This window comes from Rhinoraja longicauda, chromosome 1 (assembly GCF_053455715.1).
Source record: "Rhinoraja longicauda isolate Sanriku21f chromosome 1, sRhiLon1.1, whole genome shotgun sequence".
In the NCBI taxonomy this organism is placed as follows: Eukaryota; Metazoa; Chordata; class Chondrichthyes; order Rajiformes; family Arhynchobatidae; genus Rhinoraja; species Rhinoraja longicauda.
This window is the reverse complement of record NC_135953.1, coordinates 67,270,306-67,294,642: the sequence shown is the minus strand read 5'-3', so window position 1 is coordinate 67,294,642 and position 24,337 is coordinate 67,270,306. Positions and strand designations below refer to the sequence as shown.

The 24,337-nt window shown below is 44.4% G+C and overlaps 1 protein-coding gene across 11 annotated transcripts in view; it reads left to right on the top strand.

The window, feature by feature from the left end:
* LOC144593565 (LIM and calponin homology domains-containing protein 1-like) overlaps nt 1-24,337 on the top strand; it is a 304,848-nt gene that overhangs the window by 108,500 nt on the left and 172,011 nt on the right. For 10 of the 11 annotated variants that reach the window (XM_078399328.1, XM_078399362.1, XM_078399356.1 and 7 more), the window contains exon 2: nt 17,049-17,119. In XM_078399328.1, the coding sequence (XP_078255454.1) occupies nt 17,049-17,119 (71 nt within the window). Of the gene's footprint in view, nt 1-17,048; nt 17,120-20,057; nt 20,121-24,337 lie in introns of those variants that run through there. The other variant, XM_078399383.1, reaches the window with a different exon arrangement.

Here is a 24,337-nt window from a genome sequence, read left to right as displayed (position 1 = left end):
TGGATTTTGGAAGATGAGCCATGATCATATTGAATGGCGGTGTTGGCTCGAAGGGCCGAATGGCCTACTCCTGCACCTATGTTTCTATAACTCCATTTACACCACGCTGCCTTGGCAAGGCCATCACCATAATCAAGGACGAGTCTCACCATGGTCACTCCCTCTTCTCCCCTCTCCCATCAGGCAAGAGGTACAGAAGTGTGAAAACACCTCCAGATTCAGGGACAGTTTCTTCCCAGCTGTTAGTCATCAGGCAACTGCAGTATCCTCTCAACAACTAGAGAGCAGTCCTGAGCTCCTATCTACCTCATTGGAGACCCTTGGACTTTATCTTGCACTAAGCATTGTGCTCTTTATAGCAGCCCTTAAGCAGCTTCAGAAAGACTGGCTCAAAAACCTGGCCAGATCAGTGGACCAACCCCAAGAGGTGCTGCCATTGCACAGAGCACAAAACCTTTTTGAAATTTATAGCACAAAGTAAGGAAATATGTAACTCAGATTTTTTTTGCATGAGCGCAGAATCTTTTGTTCTCGAAATTTTTGCTGGAATCGGAATTTCAGTTAACGACTTGGTTTCATTTTACGAGCTCGGCAGTCTTGACTTTAGAAGATTTCTTTTTGTTTTCCAGACTTTGTTGCTTTTCCATGTTAGGCACACAATTAAACAAGGAAGAAAAACCATGTGTGTTCCCTGCTGATACAGCACCAGCTGATTAAAGGAAACAATCTAAATACCACTTACTTAAAAAGTGGGATCCACAGAGAGCAGTAAAAGTCCTTGTGTTACGTTGTGATAATTCCATTAGAATGTTAAATTTAGCTCTAGCAGGGAAAGGAAAAATCCTTTATGATGCTTCCTTTTATTTTTGTGAAGAAAATAATACATGACATTAATAGACCCTATATTGTTGAAATAAAGTATCGCATCAATATGCAAAATTAAACTGTTACATTCAGGATATAAATTCCAATTAAAACCCTCCTGTCAAAAGTGTTCCTTGTTATTCATAAAGTCATAAAGTGATACAGCATGAAAATAGGCCCTTTGTCCAACTCACAGTAATGAGAATCAAGGAGAACTCAGAAAAAGATATTGTCTTGATGTGATTTGTTCTACTTTCTCATATCTTCCTTGTATTTGATTTATTCAAAGTGCTTGCTTGCACCGTCTGGGTGACTCAATTAGTCCATGGTTAATAGTTACTTACTCTATAAGTTATAGAGCCAAACAGAATGGAAACAGGTAGTTCAGCCCAACCTGTCCATGCTGACCAACTGGCTGAATTGAACTCATCCCACTTGCCTGTGTTTGGCCCTTATCCTTCCAAACTTTTCCCATCCACAAACCTGTCTAAGAGTCTTTTAAATGTAATAATTATACCCGCCTCTACCACTTAGTCTTGTAGCCGGTGCCATGTACGCACCACAGTCTGTGTGGAAAAAGTTGCCTCACAGGTCCCCTTTGAATCTTTCCCTCTTACCTTAAATCTATGCCCTCTAATTTTAACTCACCTACCCTGGGGAAAATACTGCAGCTATTCATCTTATCTAAGCCTCTTACAATTTTGTATGTCAGTACCTCGTATGCTCGAACTGACCGCCAGGGAGAAAAGACCTAGCCAATCCAACCTTTCCATTCGCTCAAGCCCTCCGGATCCAGTAACATACACAGAAATCTTTTTAGCATTCTTTCCAGTTTAATGACATCCTTCCCAAAGGCCAGAGACCAGAACTGTCCGCTTCATTCCAAATGTGGCATTACCAAAGTCTTGTTCAGCCTTAACACAAACTCCCAACTCTTGTACTCAATACCCTGATCGATAAAGACAAGCGTGCCAAACACCTTCTTCATCACCCTGAACACCTGTGGCGCCACCCTCATGAAAGAATACCTACCCCCCTAGGTCTCTCAGTTCTACCATTTACTGTGTAAGTCCTGCCCTAGTTTTTCCTACCAAAATGCAACAATTGCTTTTATCTGCATTAAACTGCATGTGCTTTTCCTCGGCCCATTGGCCCAGAAGATCAAGATCCCATCACAATCATAGATAACCTTCTTCACTGTCCACTGCACCAGCAATGTCAGTATCATCCGCAAACTTATAACTGTGCCGCCTACATTCACATCTAAATTGTTAATATAAATAGCGAACAATAGTGGACCCAACATCGATCCTTGCGGAACATCACTTGTCACATGCGGGCACACACACATGAGAAATCCTAAAGAAATTAAAGGTTTTCATAATCACAATCATAATTTATTAGCCAAGTATGCTTTGCAACTTTTGAGGAATTTGATTTGTCGTAGTCATATCAAAAAAGCAACAAGCCACACAACTCCATAAAATTTGACTTCAACATCCACCACAGCTGTTCCTCCACATTCCCCACTGTGATGGAAGGCAAGAAAGTCGTACCTTCTTTCCTCCTTTTACTCCCGCAGTCGGGGGAGTCGAATCATCCGCAGTTGGGGCGATCAAAGCTCCCGCAGCCAGCGATCGATGCTCCCGCGTCGGGGCGGTCGAAGTTCCTGTGGCTTGGTGCTCCCAAAGTCAGTCCCCAGCAAGAGCCCGCCAGCTCCACGATGTTAGGCCGCAGTACGGACGGAAATGCCACACTGAAAAAAGTTGCATCTCCGTCGAGGAGAGACATTAAAAAGGTTTCCACCTCCCCCCCCACCACATAATACAAAACTAAAAGTATACTAAAACATACATTTTACAACAAACTAAAAACAACAAAGAAGGAAAAAGATGAGATAGACCGTTGGCGAGGCTGCCATCGTCGGAGCCACCTGGTGGTCACGTTTTGTGAGACAGATATGCAGTGGCTGCCTCGCCAACAGTTCCCTCGTCCTTTTCTTCTTTGTTGTTTTTTAGTATGTGTTAAATGTATGTTTTAGTGCTCTTAAGCTAGTTTTAAGTGGGGGGTGGGGGGGAGGTGGGGCTGGGGGAAACTTTTAAAATCTCTTACCTCGACGGAGATGCGTTTTTTTTCTTCCCATATCGTATCTCCGTCCGCACTGCAGCTGGCGGCCTCTTGCTGGGGATCGACTTTGGGAGCTTCAACCCCGGGAGCCTGCAGGACTTAACATCGTGGAGCTGGCGATCCCTGTCGGGGATCGACCTTGGAGCTCCAACCGTGGGAGCCTGCAGACTTTAACATCATGGACCTTGGTTAGGGACTGATTTCGGGAGCTTCAGGCCGCAGGAGCTTTGACCTCCCTGATCGCGGGAGCTTCGACCGCCCTGACGTGGGGGCTTTGATCGCCCCAACTGTGGATGGTTCGACTGCCCCGACCGCGGGAGAATAAAGAGTGAAGGATTAGACTTTACTGCACAGTGGGGAATCCGCTGTGGTGCAGACCTCCCAACCCTTCCAAATTTGGCGGAAAGTTTCTGCTTTCTTATTTCATTTCCGCCATTCTGATTTCGCCTCACATTTTTCCGCAAAACACAAGCCTCGCCGCTGTCCTCGCCCCGCCGCTGGCCTCGCTCCGCCGCTGTCCTCGCCCCGCCGCTGTCCTCGCCCCGCCGCTGTCCTCGCCCCGCCGCTGCACGCGCCCCGCCGCTGCACGCGCCCCGCCGCTGTACGCGCCCCGCCGCTGTACTCGCCTCACCGCTGTACTCGCCTCACCGCTGGCCCGGCCTCGCCGCTGTACTCGCCTCGACATTCGCCCGGCCTCGCCTCTCGCCGCTCGCCTCACCGCTGGCCCGGCCTCGCTGCGGAACTTGAGGCCCGTTGATGTTGAGAGATGGGGGGGGGGTTGGGGTGCGGGGGAGGGGGGCAGTGGAGTGGGAGGAGGGAGTGGGGGTCGGGGGGGAGGAAGGGAGGGGGAGATTGGGGGTGGGGGAGTGGATTTGGGGGAAAGGGGTGGAGGGGATGGGTGGGGAAGTAGGGGAGTGGGAGGTGGGGGGAGTGGGGAGGTGGGGTGGGGGTGGATTTGGGGGGAAAGGGGTGGAGGGGAGGGGTGGGGAAAGTGGGGGGGAGGGGTGGGGGAAGTAGGGGGGAGGGGTGGGGGCAGTAGGGGGGGTGGGGGGATGTGGGGGGGGAGAGGAGGGTGGGGGGTGTAGGGTTGGGGGACACATGGACTGTTGTGATTTGCTGTTGAAGACCACTGGAGCAAGCATGTCTTCAATTAAATTAGGAATGTGCAGTTTTTTAAATGAAACTCTTTCTTCATAACTTAGTCATACATTTTATGACCATTGTTCTTTTATTCAATACCAAGAGAATTGGGATGTGTGCGGAAAAAGCAAAATAGAAAAATCAAAGCAAAACAATTTTTTCTTTGTTGTAAAAAGTATTTCTGTTCAATAACCTTTCTATAATAGTAGAATAAACTCATGATAGGCCTGACATTGTACATGTAGTCCAGGAACTACAGACTGTTGGAAATAATAGTCATTTTTCACACGTGAATGTAGCGCAATGCGTACGCGCATTTGGCGCGCATACTTCTTTTTGCTGAAAAGTTGCATTACGCGCCATATTATGAATTTTGATGTAAAATTCTGAAATTTGGACAACAAAATCCTGAACTTGTAAAATCATATGTTGGTAGATCTGGTGGTGGATATTTATGTTAACGTTTATGTAGTTTTGCGTCTTGTTGCTTTTTTTAGTATGACTGTATGATAAATCGCGTTTCATGGGTACACGTGACAATAAAATACCCTTTGAACCCCTTTCAACTCTTTGAGAAAGAGTAAATGATGAAACAAAGTCTAGTCTGTTTCTTTAATCCCTGGGTTATCTTAATTCTGAGGTCAAAATTAAGTAAATTAATTCTCATGACTGGCGCTGCATGCATGGTGGTGTCGGAGCATACAATGGCATGCGTCCATCACACTTTGCAGGCCCGCCCCAGGTTGGGGCAGGGTTGCGTTCCTGAGAACCGTTCATGACCTGCACTGGTCACATGTTGAAATGGTGGCCACCCGGCAAATATTAATATACAGCTGGAGGAATTGTGTAGGTCAGGCCGCATCTGTGGTTGGAAACGGACAAAGTTTCTGCAGACATGTTATTAATAAGAAACACTGGGCAACATACAGAATAGTTTGACAAGGGCATTTAACAACTAGGGTGACAGAGTGGCATGGCGGTAGAGTTGCTGCCTTATAGCGCTACGTACCCGAGTTTGAACTTGATTACGGGTGCTGCCTGTACGGAGTTTGTACATTCACCCTTTGACCGCTTGGGTTTTCGCCAGGTGTTCCAGTTTCCTCCCACATCCCAAAGACGTACAGGTTTGTAGGTTAACTGTAGGTTTCCTCCCACATCCCAAAGACGTACAGGTTTGTAGGTTTGTCGGTAAGATTGTAAATTGTCCCTAGCGTGTAGGATAGTGCTAATGTTCAGGGTGATCACTGGTTGGCGCAGACTCGGTGGGCCAAAGGGCCTGCCTCCACACTGCATCTCTAAAGTCTAAAAGTCTAAATTCAGTTTTGGTCCTGAAACGAATTCCCACATGGCAGAAGATGCCTGCAACACCCAGCAGCTGGCAAATCCATCCGCCAGTCTCCCAGATGCTCGTTTGTGTGTGTGTTCGTCAAGTGGGCAGGACCTGTGCTGCAAACATGTTTCAAGGATGTAATAGTTGCCGGAAAGATTATTAATGTATGTGAATTGACTAAGTACCAAACCTAACATCGCAAATGTATTTAATAGACTTTTGCTCTGATCCTACAGTATTCAATATATTGAGTGTAAATCAAAGCGCTGGAGTAACTCAATGGTTCAAGCAGCTTCTGGAAGGGAAATGGACAGATGATGCTTTGGGTCAGGACCCTTCTGCAGACTATATATTCATAAGTCTTCAGTACAGCTGGCAGTATAAATGCCAGCTTCAGACGTGTGCTCCAAATTGTGCTAATTATATGAAATTATCAGCAAAGAGGGAGTGGAGTAGTCTGCAAATGCTGCAGTAGGGAGGAGTAGGAAGGATTAGAATATTAGAAAGGATAAAAATAAAGAGGATGATATTAATAGGGTGGCTGCTCTCAAAATAGCAATGTTACTTGGTTTGGATGGGTTACATCCTTGGTAACGAAGGAACACCAGAGAACTGATCAAGGAGTTTGTGGACTGATGCCAGCAGAACCGCCTCTGGATCAACGCGGGGAAAACCAGGGAGATGGTGGTAGATTTCCGCAGGCGCTGCCAGGTCCCCCGACACCGGTGAACATCCAGGGAATGGACATCGGGACAGTGGACTCTTATAAGTACCTGGGTGTTTACCTCAATAATAAATTGGACTGGATCGAAAACACCAATGCGCTATACAGAAAGGGCCAGAGCAGACTTTATCTGCTGAGGAGACTCAGGTCCTTTGGAGTGCAGGGGGCACTCCTAAGGACCTTCTACAACATGGTGGTTGCATCAGCCATTTTCTATGGAGTGGTCTGCTGGAGCAGCAGCATCTCAGCGGCGGAGGGGAAGAGACCTAACAAGCTGGTCAGGAAGGCCAGCTCTGTCCTGGGTTGCCCCCTCGACTCAGTGCAGGCGGTGGGAGAGAGGAGAATGATGGCAAAGTTAACATTGCTGCTGGACAACGACTCCCAACCCATGCTGGACACTGTCACTGCACTGAGTAGCTCCTTCAGTGTCAGACCCCTTCACCCCAAGTGCTTGAAGGAGAGATATAGGAGGTGCTTCCTTCCCGCTGCTGTGAGACTGCACAACCAGCACTGCTCCCAGCAGACCAGTCAACAGTAACAGTTAAGGAATACACGGTAAACCGATGACAATTTATCCTTGTCTTTACTTTTATTTATAATGAATTATCTCTTCCTATCCACTTTGCTGCTGTAACACTGTAAATTTCCCCGATGTGGGATGAATAAAGGAATATATTATTATTGATATTTTTCAGAGTCATGATTGTAATGCTGACTGACAGGCAGGATGCCTGCAGAACTCAACAACTTGCTGAACGATGCTGTCGCCAGCCAGTCTGCCAGCTGCTGCTTCTGGCATGGGCTCTGTGGGGCTTCAGGGGCAAATCTGTGCCCCGCCTAGGGATGCCTGTGGCCGTTCAGGGCAAAGTCTGGTGAGAGGAAGGGGGAAAGTGCTGGTTGAGAGGGGAAAATAGTCAGGAGAATGAAGAATGAATGAGGCACTTGACATGTTAGCACAGTCCTGTTTTAGTTTTAATGATACAGTGAGGAAACAGGCTCTTCGGCCCACCGAGTCCGCACCGACCAGCGATCCCCACACACTAACACTATCCTACACACACTTGGGACAATTTTACATTTATACCAAGCCAATTAGCCTACAAACCTGTTCGTCTTTGGAGTGTGGGAGAAAACCGAAGTACCTGGAGAAAAGCCACGCAGGTCACGGGGAGATCGTACAAATTCTGTACAGACAGCACCCCTAGTCAGGATCGAACCCGGGTCTCTGGCACTGTAAGGCAGCAACTCTACCGCTGCACCACCTGTCCATACTGCACATTCGCTCCTTCCATCACTGGCACATCCAGATGATGCAATCTGTGAAACACAGCAATTCCCAAACAAATGGTTGCTGGCAATGCCACCACCTTCAATTCCTCTCCAGGTCATTCCAACTCATAATTGGAGATGTGTTGTGCTGTAGAGGACTCTGAAGCAGTAAGGCAAGAACAAGCAAGGGTCAGTGTTATCCCACTGATGGTTCCTCTTGTGCTGCAAGTGCTTGCCAGTCTTTTTTATTGATGGAATTTCCTCTCCCGAGAATTGTCCTTTTTTGTTACCTGCCTTGGTTAGTTGAATGATAAATGAAAATATTACCCTGTGATCCAATTTGGGATTCACTAATAATGGGCTGAATTCAATAGACAATAGACAATAGGTGCAGGAGTAGGCCATTCAGCCCTTCGAGCCAGCACCTCCATTAAATGCGATCATGGCTGATCACTCTCAATCAGTACCCCGTTCCTGCCTTCTCCCCATACCCCCTCACTCCGCTATCCTTAAGAGCTCTATCCAGCTCTCTCTTGAAAGCATCCAACGAACTGGCCTCCACTGCCTTCTGAGGCAGAGAATTCCACACCTTCACCACTCTCTGACTGAAAAAGTTCTTCCTCATCTCCGTTCTAAATGGCCTACCTCTTATTCTTAAACTGTGGCCCCTTGTTCTGGACTCCCCCAACATTGGGAACATGTTTCCTGCCTCTAATGTGTCCAATCCCCTAATTATCTTATATGTTTCAATAAGATCCCCCCTCATCCTTCTAAATTCCAGTGTATACAAGCCTAACTGCTCCAGCCTTTCAAAATACGACAGTCCCGCCATTCCGGGAATTAACCTAGTGAACCTACGCTGCACGCCCTCAATAGCAAGAATATCCGTCCTCAAATTTGGAGACCAAAACTGCACGCAGTACTCCAGGTGCGGTCTCACCAGGGCCCGGTACAACTGTAGAAGGACCTCTTTGCTCCTAGGACACCCAGATCTCGTTAAACATCCCCTCTTCCTAACTTGACACCATTCAGATAATAATCTGCCTTTCTATTCTTACTTCCAAAGTGAATAACCTCACACTTATCTACATTAAACTGCATCTGCCATGTATCCGCCCACTCACACAACCTGTCCAAGTCACCCTGCAGCCTTATTGCATCTTCCTCACAATTCACACTACCCCCCAGCTTAGTATCATCTGCAAATTTGCTAATGGTACTTTTAATCCCTTCATCTAAGTCATTAATGTATATCGTAAATAGCTGGGGTCCCAGCACCGAACCTTGCGGTACCCCACTGGTCACTGCCTGCCATTCCGAAAGGGACCCATTTATCCCCACTCTGCTTTCTGTCTGTCAACCAATTTTCTATCCATGTCAGCACCCTACCCCCAATACCATGTGCTCTAATTTTGCCCACTAATCTCCTATGTGGGACCTTGTTGAAGGCTTTCTGAAAGTCGAGGTACACCACATCCACTGACTCTCCCCTGTCAATTTTCCTAGTTACATCCTCAAAAAATTCCAGTAGATTTGTCAAGCATGATTTCCTCTTCGTAAATCCATGCTGACTCGGAATGATCCTGTTACTGCTATCCAAATGCTCAGCAATTTCGTCTTTTATAATTGACTCCAGCATCTTCCCCACCACTGATGTCAGACTAACTGGTCTATAATTACCCGTTTTCTCTCTCCCTCCTTTCTTAAAAAGTGGGATAACATTTGCTATCCTCCAATCCACAGGAACTGATCCTGAATCTATAGAACATTGAAAAATAATCTCCAATGCTTCCACTATTTCTAGAGCCACCTCCTTAAGTACCCTGGAATGCAGACCATCAGGCCCTGGGGATTTATCAGCCTTCAGTCCCATCAGTCTACCCAAAACCATTTCCTGCCTAATGTGGATTTCCTTCAGTTCCTCCATCACCCTAGGTTCTCCGGCCCCTAGAACATTTGGGAGATTGTGTGTATCTTCCTCAGTAAAGACAGATCCAAAGTAACGGTTTAACTCGTCTGCCATTTCTTTGTTCCCCATAATAAATTCCCCTGCTTCTGTCTTCAAGAGACCCACATTTGCCTTGACTATTTTTTTCCTCTTCACGTACCTAAAAAATCTTTTGCTATCCTCCTTCATATTATTGGCTAGTTTACCCTCGTACCTCATCTTTTCTCCCCGTATTGCCTTTTTAGTTAACTTTTGTTGCTCTTTAAAAGAGTCCCAATCCTCTGTCTTCCCACTCTTCTTTGCTATGTTATACTTCCTCTCCTTAATTTTTATGCTGTCCTTGACTTCCCTTTTCAGCCACAGGTGTCTCTTACTCCCCTTAGAGTCTTTCCGCCTCTTTGGGATAAATTGATCCTGCAACCTCTGCATTATTCCCAGGAATACCTGCCATTGCTGTTCTACCGTCTTCCCTGCTAGGGCCTCCTTCCAGTCAATTTTGGCCAGCTCCTGCCTCATGCCTCTGTAATCCCCTTTGCTATACTGTAATACTGACACTTCCGATTTTCCCTTCTGCCTTTCCATTTGCAGAGTAAAACTTATCATGTTGTGATCACTGCCTCCTAATGGCTCTTTTACCTCTAGTCCCCTTATCAGATCAGGATCATTACACAACACTAAATCCAGAATTGCCTTCTCCCTGGTAGGCTCCAGTACAAGCTGTTCTAAGAATCCATCTCGAAGGCACTCTACAAACTCTCTTTCCTTGGGTCCATTTCCAACCTGATTTTCCCAGTCTACCTACATGTTGAAATCTCCCATAACCACCGTAGCATTACATTTGTGACACGCCAATTTTATCTCCTGATTCAACTTGCACCCTATGTCGAGGCTACTGTTTGGGGGCCTATAGATAACTCCCATTAGGGACTTTTTACCCTTACAATTCCTCATTTCTATCCATACTGATTCAACATCTCCTGATTCTATGTCACCCCTTGCAAGGGAATGAATATCATTCCTTACCAGCAGAGCAACCCCACCCCCTCTGCCCACCTGTCTGTCTTTTCTATACGTTGTGTACCCCTGAATATTCAGTTCCCAGCCCTGGTCCTCTTGTAGCCATGTCTCAGTGATCCCTACAACATCATACTTGCCCATGACTAACTGAGCCTCAAGCTCATCCACTTTATTTTTTATACTACGCGCATTTAAGTACAACACTTTAACTTCTGTATTCACCTCCCCTCTCACATCGGTCACAAATGGCCCTGCCCTTAATCTCTTTTCCCCTCTAGAACTTCTGTTCCCATTCTTCCGAGAGTCTTCTGCAATATCTCCTGTATTCCCTTTAACCTCATCTTCATATTCACAATTTGTTAACCCCTCCCCCCCACTACTTAGTTTAAAGCCACAGGTGTCACACTAGCAAACCTGCCTGCCAGAATGTTTGTCCCCCTGCTGTTAAGATGTAACCCGTCCCTTTTGTACAAGTCACCCCTAGCCCAGAAGAGATCCCAGTGGTCCAGAAATCTAAATCCCTGCTCTCTGCACCAGCTCCTCAGCCATAAATTCATACCCTCTATCTCTCTGTTCCTGGCCTCACCAGAACGAGGTACCGGTAGCAGTCCATAGATAACCACCTTCGACGTCCTACTTCTCAGTCTTTTTCCTAACTGTCTAAACTCCCGCTGTAGCACCTCCTTCCTCTTCCGCCCGACGTCATTCGTGCCCACGTGCACAACGACTTCAGGTTGATCGCTTTCCCTCACTAGGATTTTCTGAAGCCGGTCCGTGATGTGCTGAACCCTGGCACCAGGGAGGCAACAGACCATCCTCAAGTCCCTCCTGCCGCCACAGAATCTTCTGTCCGTCCCTCGGACGATGGAATCACCCACCACTACGGCTCTTCCTGACTTCGGTCTCCCCTGTTGAGTATCCTTGCCAACAGGTCCGCCACTCGGACTGGAAACGTCTTCTGCCCCGACAGTTCCCAAGAGGGTATACCTATTTGCAATAGGTACAGCCACTGGGGTCTCCTGTAGTCCACGTCCACTCCCCCCTGAAACAGTCTCGATCCAGCCTGTGTCTTATGTTCACTCCTTACACAATCCCTTGTGATCATGGGTCAGTCATGATTTACGGATAGTCAGCATGGTTTTGTATATGGGAGGTCATGTCTCACAAATCAGATTCAAGTCTGAAGAAGTGTCTTAACCTGAGACATCACCCCATTCCTTCTCTCCAGAGATGCTGCCTGTCCCATTGAGTTATTCCAGCATCTTTTTAAGCAGGAACTGAGTAGGCTGGAATTGCAGTTGCAGTTGCATAATGGTTAGGGGGTTGGATTGATGAGTTGGAAGATTTCTTGACAAAGAAGAAGAAACTGGCTCATGAAACTGCTGCATAGGTCAAAGTCCCAGCTAATTTCAAACACAGATGCATCTGTCATTAACAATAATGTATGTAATCTCCCTCTGGAGTCATTTTCTGGATGCACAACCTTGGAAACAAATATTTGAACATTCAACTTTTTTAGTAGTCATGCTATGGCAATAGCATCAAACAATGGATGTTTGTCCAATGGAATAGCGAAGTGCTGCAGCAAGTGTTACTTCATAATAAATTGTTGTCCAATTTTGTTAAATGTGTTAAATACCAAATTACCACAAAAAATTAAATTGAGAGCAAATGTAGAAATCTGACGACCTTTAAAAGTAAATAGTCATTCTGAGAATGGTCTTACTGTCGTGTGCTAAAGAACCCTTGTGTTTTATGTTCACAAGCTATACCAAGAGCTTGTCTTTCAATGATGTCAGGAAAAGGCCCCAAGGCACTTCATCAACGGGTTATTAAACAAAATTTGATACTGATTCACATGAGGAATTACTGGTGTGTTGGAACAAAACACCAGATAATACGGGAAATATTCTGCAAATCAGGCAGTATCTGTAATTGTGTGATTTGACTGGATAATACAGAAACTCTACCTCTGTACATGTGATAATAATAAGACAATACCAATACCTGGGCCAAAAGTTAAAAAAAGGGATGGAGAAAATAATGAGCATTTATTTAGTTGTGTGCATTTATGATTGAAATCATAATGGCGCACAATATTAACATAGTTTCCCACAAATATCTCTTATTTCGCCAACATTCTTCTAGTCTTTCAATAATACGTGTAATGCAAAGCCCCGGTTAATCACAGCCTGCCCTCTGCTGCAAACAGTAAGCACAACAAGAGGATCAAAGTGCCAGCTTGGTCTTATGTCACTCGGGAAAACTTCTGATTTGTAGCTTTTCAGTACATCCCTTTCTTAAGATGAGCAACTTTGCCTTAAGAGTTAAGTATTCTATTTGCTTTTTTTTTGGCCGAGAGAGGTTACACAGGGAGATGAATAGTAGACTCACAATGTGATCTGTTCAGGAAATATGGGTTTTGTTGCGGAGAATCAAATACTTCTGCATTTTTCTACTATTATTTCTCTGACTAAATCTTAAAATCTAATTAGTCAATCATGAGCACTATGATAAGAATAATTTAATATTTTGCAAGTGAAAGATTTCATTGTAGATAAAGTAACATGATCTTGGATTATAAAATTTGCATTGTGATTAAATACCTTAATGTTTTGTTTACGGTCAGTGTTGTTAAGTGTCACATTTGTAGTGATTCAAGATTTTCTGGATATTCAACTCCATGTGCACAAAGGTGTAAACCAAAGTTCATGAATTGTAATTCTTAGAGAATGAATTATACTTCAGTCTACATTGTAAGGTTATACTCATAAGATGAGGGGAGATCTTAGAGGTATACAAAATCATGAGAGGAATAGATCGGGTAGATGCACAGAGTCTCTTGCCCAGAGTAGGGGAATCAACGACCAGAGGACATGGGCTCAAGGTGAAGGGGAAAAGATTTAATAGGAATCCGAGGGGTAACTTTTTCACACAAAGGGTGGTGGGTGTATGGAACAAGCTGCCAGAGTTGAGGCTGGGACTATCCCATCGTTTAAGAAACAGTTGGGCAGGTACATGGATAGGATAGGTTTGGAGGGATATGGACTGAGCGCAGGCAGGTGGGACTAGTGTAGCTGGGACATTGTTGGCCAGTGTGGACAAGTTGGGCCAAAGGGGCTGTTTCCACACTGTATCACTATGACTCTGTGAGATGAAATAGATCACAAGGAAATAAGGGGGTAGGATAAGAATGATGAAAATGCTTTGATAGATAGTGGGTAAAATGGCCTGCTTACATGTTGTAAAGCATAATATGAGAAATAATGTGAGAAATGAAAAAATATAAATTCTTTAAACAAGTCAAAGTTTATGAGAGACTTGAAGCTATTAAAATAAAAGCTTCATCTCTGACTGCAGGATTTCCTAGAGCACCTTACTATTAATGAGTTACTTCTGTAGGCTAGTTGTGACATAATGGCATTAATGCACATCTTACATAATTTTTCAAATTTTAAAATACTTTTAAATTTAAAATTCACTGTTAATTGGAGGAATGTTTTTATTTGAGCTCCAAATGTGAGAATTGCTGCACAAATGGTTAGTGATCCACTTTCTGGCAACATATAATTGATGTTTTCCATCTCTTAAAGTTAAACCTTGATTCTTAAAACTAATTCTATCTTTTTATAGGAGTTCTCATATAAAACCATGCACTTTTACATTAAACTGGTCTGTAAATGAATCACTAAAATGACAAGCAAATAATCTCAACAAAAGCATTTCCTCATAGGCAAGGAAACATAAAGTAGAAATTTTGACTTAAAAATATTTATTCTATTTATGTTAAATGCTTCTGAGGTGAGTGTCTTTGATATTCTTTAATAAAGTTTAAAGAATATATATTTGATTTGGTTTCCTTTCATATCAGCATTGATTCAAAGGCAAATTCACAATATAACCTCTAGTTATATGAAATCAGATAAAAGGAAAAAAAAGCTTCCCCATTTGAAAAGATGATGACCTACTTTTTCCAAACCATGGAGGCAGTCAGCTCAGAGATTTGGGCTCCTCTAAATACTCTGGAGTCTAATCTTTCACACTGGCCCAGATTTTTTCTTAGACAGATAATAATCTTACTGCATTTTCTTCTGCTGCTGCATCATTATTTCACAAGGTTTCTGTGCACTGAAATGTTGATACCTTTGAGGAACTTAATTGGACCAGTCACATAAACAGTGCCTGGAAAAGCAGGTTGTGATATTATAGTGTATCTTCAACAGAAAGGCTGTGGGATTCGAGGAGATAGTTGACCACCTTCGCCTCATGGGCAATTAAGGATGGCAATAAATACTAGCTTTAGTGGCTGAGATCACAAAAAGTAATGAAAATCTATACATTGAAAAAAATGAATGTACTGTTTAAAAAAACCCAGCATGAGATTCGTTGGAAATTTTCGTTCAATATGAATTCCATGACCCATTTTTGAAAGTTTTTCTATTCCGTGAAATTACTCTGTTGCGTATCTACACTGTAAATTGGCTTTTGTGGTACACTGACATCAGGCCTATTTCACATTCCCTTGCAAGCTGAGGCCTGAAACACGACTGTTGTTGGAAACGGCTTTCTGCATGAAGTCAAGGAATAGTCTGGAGTGGGGGTGGGGTGGTGAGTGGGTTGATGGGTGGGTGGGGTGGCGATAGTGGCAGTGTGTGCAATGCAATCACACTCCCCTGATAAATATTATTCCATCACCGAAAGATGTCTAGCAACATGTTTGCCGTGTCTTGTTACCTTAGAATAAGTTATGTAGGAGAACTGGTAGACTGTGGATTGTGCATGAGTTTGTGCAGAGTTTCCCCAATATTTTGGCCAATTTTAGAAGTCTCAACTCAGTTTCTAATTGACAACTCTCGTTCAGAAGGTGAAAAGTTAATAAAGCAGGGAGAGGGGTGGAAACATTACTGCCATACATGTTGTTCTTCTAAATTTGGCTTATTTCAGAGGAGAGGTAGCTTTACACTGGAGGGTAGACACAAAATGCTGGAGTAACTCAGCGGGACAGGCAGCATCTCTGGAGAGAAGGAATGGGTGACATTTTGGGTCGACACCCTTCTTCAGACTACAGTTCTTTCCTACTGGCTTTACACTGGATCTGGTTGTGCAATACCTAGCCTGAGACTGTTTGATGCTAACAGTAGATCACTGATATAGGAACTATTTCAATTCCTATCATTATACAACATAGTGTGCAATAATTTAATGAGTTAACCTCTGTATAGATGCTCCCCGACGTACGGCAGTGTTACGTCCCGTGGACCGTTGTGCAAGTCAGAGGTTATGTAAGTTGGAAAATGAAGTGCTGTGCACACACAAATTTACTATTTAACGCACAAACCAGGCGGGAGCTCCCCGTGGAGACCAGCTAGGAGCTCCGACGTGGAGACCAGCTAGGAGCTCCGACGTGGAGACCTGGTGGGAGCTCTGATGTGGAGACCAGGTGGGAGCTCCGACGTGGAGACCAGCTAGGAGCTCCGACGTGGAGACCAGCTAGGAGCTCCGACATGGAGACCTGGTGGGAGCTCTGATGTGGAGACCAGCTAGGAGCTCCGACGTGGAGACCAGCTAGGAGCTCCGACGTGGAGACCTGGTGGGAGCTCTGATGTGGAGACCAGGTGGGAACTCCGACGTGGAGACCAGCTAGGAGCTCCGAAGTGGAGACCAGCTAGGAGCTCCGACATGGAGACCTGGTGGGAGCTCTGTTGTGGAGACCAGGTGGGAGCTCCGACATGGAGACCAGCTAGGAGCTCCGATATGGAGACCAGCTAGGAGCTCCGACGTGGAGACCAGCTAGGAGCTCCGACATGGAGACCTGGTGGGAGCTCTGATGTGGAGACCAGGTGGGAGCTCCGACATGGAGACCGGGTGGGAGCTCCGACGTGGAGACCAGCTAGGAGCTCCGACATGGAGACCAGCTAGGAGCTCCGACATGGAGACCTGGTGGGAGCTCCGACGTGGAGACCAGCTAGGAGCTCCGACATGGAGACCTGGTGGGAGCTCCGACGTGGAGAGCAGCTAGGAGTTCCGACGCGGAGACCAGCTAGGAGCTCCGACATGGCGACCAGCTAGGAGCTCCGACATGGAGACCTGGTGGGAGCTCCGATGCGGAGACCAAGTGGGTGTCAGTGACCTTAAAGAATTGCTTATGTAAGTGAGAGTTTACATGTCGCCTATTACGTAAGTGCCTGTGCTTTGATAACAGTATTAAATTAAAAACATTTTGCGAAAATCACTACAAGGGCAAATCAAAAACATATTTGTTTCATAACTTCTTAAGCTTGTGGTGCTTATCCTTATCGTGCAGCTAATATAGGTAAAGCCGGTGCCATATTTGGCTATGTAGTGGCACATGTTGATAATTATGCAATTCTGTTACATTTTTCATGAAATGATGTGTTAAATACAAAATTCCACCAACCCCAGAATGACCTAAAATGTAATATCCACTATGTTTACTCAGGAAAGGAATTCCAGCAGATGCCAGACCACCATTTCCATTTGCTTTACATGAGAATATTCCAGCTTGGGATGATTAAGCATTATCCGTCATTGTAATTTGCTTGCTGTTATCAATAACATTGCATTAATTATTCACATGTCCTCTAATAGTTCTTCTTTCTCATCCACAGCAAGTAACAGGCAGAGGTTTTGGTGATAAAGACTTTCGAACTGGCCTGGAAAATGGAATTTTACTTTGCGAGTAAGTAATTAACTCTACTTTTTCAAGAAACTTGTTCAACAATTGAATAGAGTAAGTGAGAAATGCTGTTGTCATTCAAAGCTTTGATTTATTTGAAGTAACTCACTGGGTCAGGCACACCTCTGGAGGGAAATGGATGGGTGATGTTTCGGGTCGAGACCCTTCTTTGGACTGATTGTAGTGGAGGAGAAAGCTGGAAAAGAGGGGAGGGTGGGGCAGAGCCTGGGAAGTGATAGATGGATACAGGTGATGGAGATTTGATTGGCAGATAGGTTGAGTGAGTGACAAAGGCTAGAGATGAAAAGAGCCAAAAGGGTGTCAGATAAAAAGAGACGTGAAATGTCAAGCCAGAGGGAGAGACACAAGTGAAAGAGGCCAGTTAGAGGCAGAGGAAGGGTGGAGGGAGAGGAGTGGGATAACTGAGAAAAATGGATGTGCTCCAGGTTGTGGGGTACATAGGAAAGAGAGAGAGGAAAGGAGGGCATTATGTAAAATTGGAGAATTCATTGTTCATACTGTTGGGTTGTAAACTACCTAACGAAAATATGAGGTACTATTCCTCCAGTTTGCACATGGTCTAACTCTGATAATCGAGGAGACCAAGGACAGAAAGATCAGATTGGGAATGGAAAGAGGAGTTAAAATGATTAGCAACCGGGAGATCTAGCAGGCCTTGGCGGGCTGAGCACAAGTTTTCGGCGAAACAGTCACCTGCCTAGTCTACGTTAGGTCTCACTGATGTAAGGAGGCCACGTCAAGAGCATCGAATGCAGCAGATGTGGTTTGAAGAGGTGCACTTGAACCTCGGTCTCATCTGGTAGGGTTGCTGGAATTCCTGGATGGAGGTGAGGGGAGAATTGTAGGGACAGGTGTTACATTCCTGTGGTTGAAGGGGAAAGTGCCTCAGGAAGGGGCATTTTGGATGGGAAGGGATGAGTGAACCAAGGAGTTGTGGAGGGAGCGGTCTCTGCAAAAGGGGTGAGGATGGGAAGATGTGACTGGTGGTGGGATTATGTTGAAGGTGGCGGAAATGTCAGAAAATGATATGTTGGATTCAGAGGCGAGATGAAAGGAGAGGATATGGGGAACTCTATCCTTGTCCTGTCTGGGGGGAGGGGGAGCAAGAGCAGAACTAAGATATACAGAGGAAAGAGGGGTGAGAGATCCATCTTCAACAGCAGCGGGGAAGCCACATTTACTGAAGAAAGAGGAGACAGATAAAAGGTCAGCACTTGTTTTAATTGGGGTCAGTGTGCTAAAATTCAGAACTTTGCACAGCGTGAAAAATTTGTTTCCATATTGTTCCCAAAGTTTCCAAAATATAGAATATAAAATATTTTAATGGTTTGAAGTTACTGCCTACTGTCAGCAATTATGCTTGGTGGGCTCAGTTACAAGTGTAGGAAGTGACTGCTGATGCTGGTTTAAACAGAAGATAGACACAAAAAGCTGGAGTAACTCAGCGACTCTGACAGCATCTCTGGCGAAAAGTCATAGGTGATGTTTCAGGTTGAGACCCTTCTTCAGACGATTGAAATCATGTTACTCCAGTTTTTTGTGCCTATCTACAGTTACAAGGATGATTTTAGACAAAGGATGCAGTAGCACTTAGTTGACCTTTAGCAGTTTATGTAGAAATGGTGTTTTCCAATGCAGGTCAACTTGGATAATATAACTGCAAGATGAGAATTTACGGCATGAGTTTACTGTGTGCCACGTTTGATAATAAATGGGATTTTTTAAACTGAGAGAGCCCATATGATTTGCTCTTTGCCTGTGTCATAGCAAATAGTTAGTTGTCTTCCTAAGGGTGTCAATACCTGCAAAATACCAAAGCAGTGAATCTCTGCTTGGTCGCTAGCTGCTGCATACAATAATGCCTGAATTTAAATTACATTTGCATTGATGTTAACAATACAGATAGTGATACCAGAATTCCCAGTGATACCAGATGCTACCAGTGGCGGCATGTTGGCTTAACGGTAGAGCTATTGCCATACAGTGCCAAAGACCCGGGTTCAATCCTGACCACGGGAGCTTGTCTGAACAGAGTTTGTACATACTCCGTGTGACCTGTGTGGGTTTTCTCCGAGATGTTCGTTTTCCTCCCACACTCCAAACATGTACAGGTTTGTGGGTTAATTGGCTTGTTGTAAATGTAAAAATAAATTCCCTAGTGTGTGTAGGGCTGCGTTAATGTGTAGGGATCGCTGGTGCGGACTTGGTGGGCCGAAGGGGCTGTTTCTGCGCTGTATCTCTAAACGGGCAGAAAGATGATCCCAGCAAAGCGTCGTGGAGCGCAAACTGGGCAGAGTGAGATACAAAGGACACTTCTGACCATCCACTGCATCCTCACCTGTCCCCAGCCGTCTCGACTATGTCTTGCTGTGGAACCCGATAGGCCAGGACGAGAGAGTGAGGCCGACGATCTGCGCAACTCCCCCTCACTTAAATCCAAGTTAAGCGCAAGTCATGACTTCAACCTCGGCCAGCGTACCGCGGCTGGCGGGGATCCCAATCAGCGGTCGAAATAATAAGATTGAAAGTGAAGTCATGGTCATCTTCGAACCCGCAAGATGAACAACAACATCTCTAAACTAAACTAAACTAAACTCGAATGAAACATTCAGCTGGTTGAACCTACTAATGGGGTCGGCAATGCAGGTATGTTTGAGTCACCATGCAGGAAGAATAAAGTAATTATTCTAAAACCTCAGATTATTAACTAATCCCACAATTTCCTGACATCTGGTAGATATGTGAAGCAGCAAAGTGAATCTGGCAAATGAACCAATTGGATTGTTTGTTTTGTTTTTGAACATTGTGAGCACAGATCCCAAACCAATAGCTTATCATCAACATACTTTCAAAATCTGTCAACAGGTTCTGTTATTCTAATGATGAAATGGATTGCAGTTTGAAGAATTAGGGCTAGCAGAAGAAAACAAACTAATCTGCAACAGATGAATTGCTGTGTAGTCTTGGGGCCAATCAATGCAAAGTAAGGCTTCTGTGAACCTTTGTTCTTTGCATTTTTGCAGTAAGCTGAAACAACCACTACTGCTGATGTAAGTTTGCAAACACGCAATGCTTATTTTACAAAGAAATTGGCTTGATTACACCTCTTCCCACTATAGGATGGTCAGGGAAGGAATTTTAGCTACCGCCCTGACCCTGCTGTGACCTTGGCTTGATTTCCTTAGCTGAAGATCAGTAAATGTGAAGGGAAGTCTCCAGCCAGAAACAATTTATTTTCCCACTGGCCATAAAAACAATAAAAATAAAAACTGGCCATAAGGGAAATAGAACAAGGCATAGGCACACCACAGGATTTTACCCGGTCCTAGATGTTCCACCGCAGCCAAAGATTACGGTTTGTTTCAGAACTTGTTTCTTCATTACAAGAGGTATTAGAGATGTAGTCCTGACTTCACTGCAGTAGGAAGATTGGGAGACAGAGAAATGGCACACTTTTCTTGGCTTTTCTTCCTCTGTGGTTTGCTTGGGAATGGGGGAGCCAGTGCCAATTTGGGCAGGAGTGCCAGGAAGGAACTTGAAGGCTGGGGTAGGTGTGCCTCTGTCTTTGTAGATCAACTGTGGCTCAAGCTGGCAATTTTACTGCAACTTGGTTCAATTCCTGATCAAAACCCGAGTGCAGTGCTTTAGTTTGACACACCAGTGCAGGGCTGATAGAACGTTAGAACAGCACAGGTGCCCAGTTTTACATGAGATGTTAGATCAAGGCTATCAACAGGTGGACATAAAATATTTCATGGCACAATTTTAAAGATCTGGGAAATTATCCCAAATATCATGGCTTATGGCTCATACTCTGCATTCAACATTACCAGAATAGATTATTTGCTCTTTATCTCAATGCATTTGAGGTAGGTTTACTGCCTGCAAATTTGCTGCTGTTTTTTTCTAGATTACAACTGTACACTTAAAAATAGAGCTTTTGGCTGTAAAAGGGGTTTGTGATGTGCTGACATGAAGGTTCAATTATATAAGTATTTCTTTCTTTGACCTAATTTCACAATTTCACCACAGTTATCTCCTTACGCCAGTGTGGGAGGTGAGGGGAAAGCTTGCAAACAGTGGTGCGAATGCGTAAAATATATCATCCATGAGATTTTTGACTACCTGGATCTGAATATTGACAGTCCTGTTTGCTGACAGAAGAACCAACTTTTACAAATGCCAAAGAGTCAAACTGAATGCTATTTACAGACTAAACCTGGATTCTTAGACGACTGCTCACCATCGCATGCTCAGAGCTTACTGTGCACAATGTTCACACTGAAGATTTGCCCTCTTGGCACCTTCCAGCAACCATTATTGTCTTCCTGTGCCTATTTATCGAAATCTAACATTCCTTCTCATGGATGACGCAGGTTTGTAGTAGATGCCAGGTCCTCAAGCATCCAAACTTCACAGGAGCCGTCTTTTTAGCACCACTTCTCAGGGCAGCAATAGCAACATAGTCTGCCCTTCCAGGCGAGAGTCCTTAGTCGCACATGTGATCTTGTAAATTCTCAAGTAAAAGATCAGGTGTAACACAGGCTGCTTTTACAGTGGAAGTGAAGGTCACCTTCAGTCTAAGCTTCTAAGGCTCAGAATATTTCAGCTCACATTTGCTGAAAAACATTGAATTTCTCAATTTTCTGGTCACCGCTCACCACACCACAAGACCAAACCCTAACTAGTCATACAGTACCCCATCACAGTATACAGATTAGACCTGGGCATTTGTCCATATTGCCGGCTTGCCCAAGATGTACACACGTTCTAACAGAGCTCCTTGGCAACGTCCTGGCAGCGTCATCAGCCTATTATCCTGGAAAGTTTCTGTTTGGTGTAGCCAACAATCTTGTATTAACAGGGTCATGCCATTTTCAATGGTATGTCTTTGTAGTAAATCAGTATCCTGTCCTTTATTTTAACAGCAGTGTTGGTAACCAGAGCATTTGCCCCTTGAACAGAGGACATCTTTGCCATGGATAATATGATTCATGAACTTCTCAGGGTCTCTCTTCCTTAAATCAAAATCGCTTGGAAATTACTTGGTTGCTTTCCAATGGGTGAAACTATGATCATAGTGCAGTATGCTTCAGGGCTCGCTGAAGACCTCAGCTGCTTGTGTAAGTGTTGGCAGCAGAGAGAAGTACAACAGCTTGTAATTGCTGAAACAATGTGCTGTTAAAAAGGCTGCGTTTCAATGAATACCAGCATTTTACTTATACAGTACCTGAACCCACCAGAAGATACAGATTAGACCTGGGCATTTGTCTGCATTGCAGGCTTGGCCTAAATGCACTCACGTTCTGATAGAGAGCTTCCTGGCAGAGCATTGGGCTATTGTCGTGAAAGGTTTCTGTGAAGTGTAGCCAACATTTGTGTATTAAAAGGGGCGTGCCATTTTTCAATGGTATGTCCCTGAAGTAAATCATAGCTTTTAAAAAGCATTTAAAAACAGCGTTAAAAAGCCATGTAAAGGACAACGAAATGCTCAAAAAATGGCATGTATGAATCTCTAGGCCTGTGTCCTGCCTGTGTTTCTGTCTGTTACCATAATTGCTTTGGCTGCCACAGCTTTACTCCAGATGTGACCTGATCAAGCCTATGTATGGCTGCAGCAAAACTTCTGCCCACTACATTCCAGACTTTAATTTATAAAAGTTATATGTTACTCAAGCTTTTTGTATCTATCTTCGGTTTAAACCAGCATCTGCAGTTCCTTTCAACACATACTATTTTGCATCTTTGGTTATTTTGTTGTGACCTACATAAATGAACCTGTAAAACTCTTTGTACCAAAACAACGACACAAAATGCTGGAGTAACTCAGCGGGTCAGGCAGCATCTCTGGAGTACACAGATAGATGGCGTTTCGGGTCGGGACCCTTCTTCAGGCTCTTTGTACCTCCCTGTTCCTAGCTTTTAACTATTTAAATAATATATAAGTCCAGCTATTTTAATTCCACAATGGTGATGAATGGATTGTTCCCCATTGTGAGTTTATGTACATTGCATAATTAAGGAGTTTTAGAAAGTTAATTTTTCATTTCTGGCTGCAGCAGACACAAAATAATACAGCTGGTAAATCTGAAGTCAGTGGGTGTCAGGGGGTAAAACATTCCAATGACTCAAACCGTGCCTTGGTTGTCTAATATCAATCAACCCAGTACCAAGATACCACTGCAGATGTTTCCCAATGCCGTTTGTTAAACAAACATCTTCAGCTACCTAATCATTGATCTTCCGTCCATCAAATGGTCAGGAGTGAGGATGTTGGCTGACAATATTTTTAAGGCAGATATAGATAGATTCTTGATTAGTTTGTGTGTCGGGGGTTATGGGGGAGAAGGCTGGTGAATGAGGTTAGGAGGGAGAGATAGGTCAGCCATGATTGAATGGCAGAGTAGACTTGATGGGCTAAATGGCCTAATTCTGCTCCTATCACATGGCCTTATGATAATTGCACAAGGTTCAAACGAAAGTGTAGGAGGGAACTACAGATGCTGATTTACACTGAAGATAGATACAAAATGCTGGAGTAACTCAGCAGTACAGGCAGTATCTATGGATAGGAAGAATGGGTGACGTTTCGGGTTGAAGAAGAAAGGTCTCGACCCGAAACGTCACCCATTCCTTCTATTCAGAGATGATGCCTGTCCTGCAGAGTTATTCCAGCATTTTGTGTCTATCTTCTGCACAAGGTTCAATTCTATTCACAAATCATCAGGCCAGATAGGAATGGAGTCCCACATATAGCAAGATCTGACATCGACTGATAAGTGTCAAGGAACATTCAACAAAGTGCCCGGCAAAAACTATCACTAACGGGAGAGGGAGCCCAACTACCTACCTTTGATATTTAATGCCACTATTATCACTGTGTCCTGCACCATCAACATTTTGGGGATCACAAATATCCAGACACTTATCTTACTCAGCGACATAAAGACTGGGGTTTACAGAGTAAGTCAGAAGTTGTGGGTCCAGCAGTGAATAACAACCCAAATTCTTTCCAACATGTGCAAAGTCCAAGTCAGCAGTGTGATGTAAGGATGAGTGCAGGCCCAACAATAAGCAAGAGGCTCTGTCTCATACAGGAAAACTCATTGACAACTCTTCCATAACTCTAAACATTCATTCCTTCACCAATGGTGCAAAGTGGCCACATTCCTAGGTTGCAGTGACAGCACCTCCCAAATT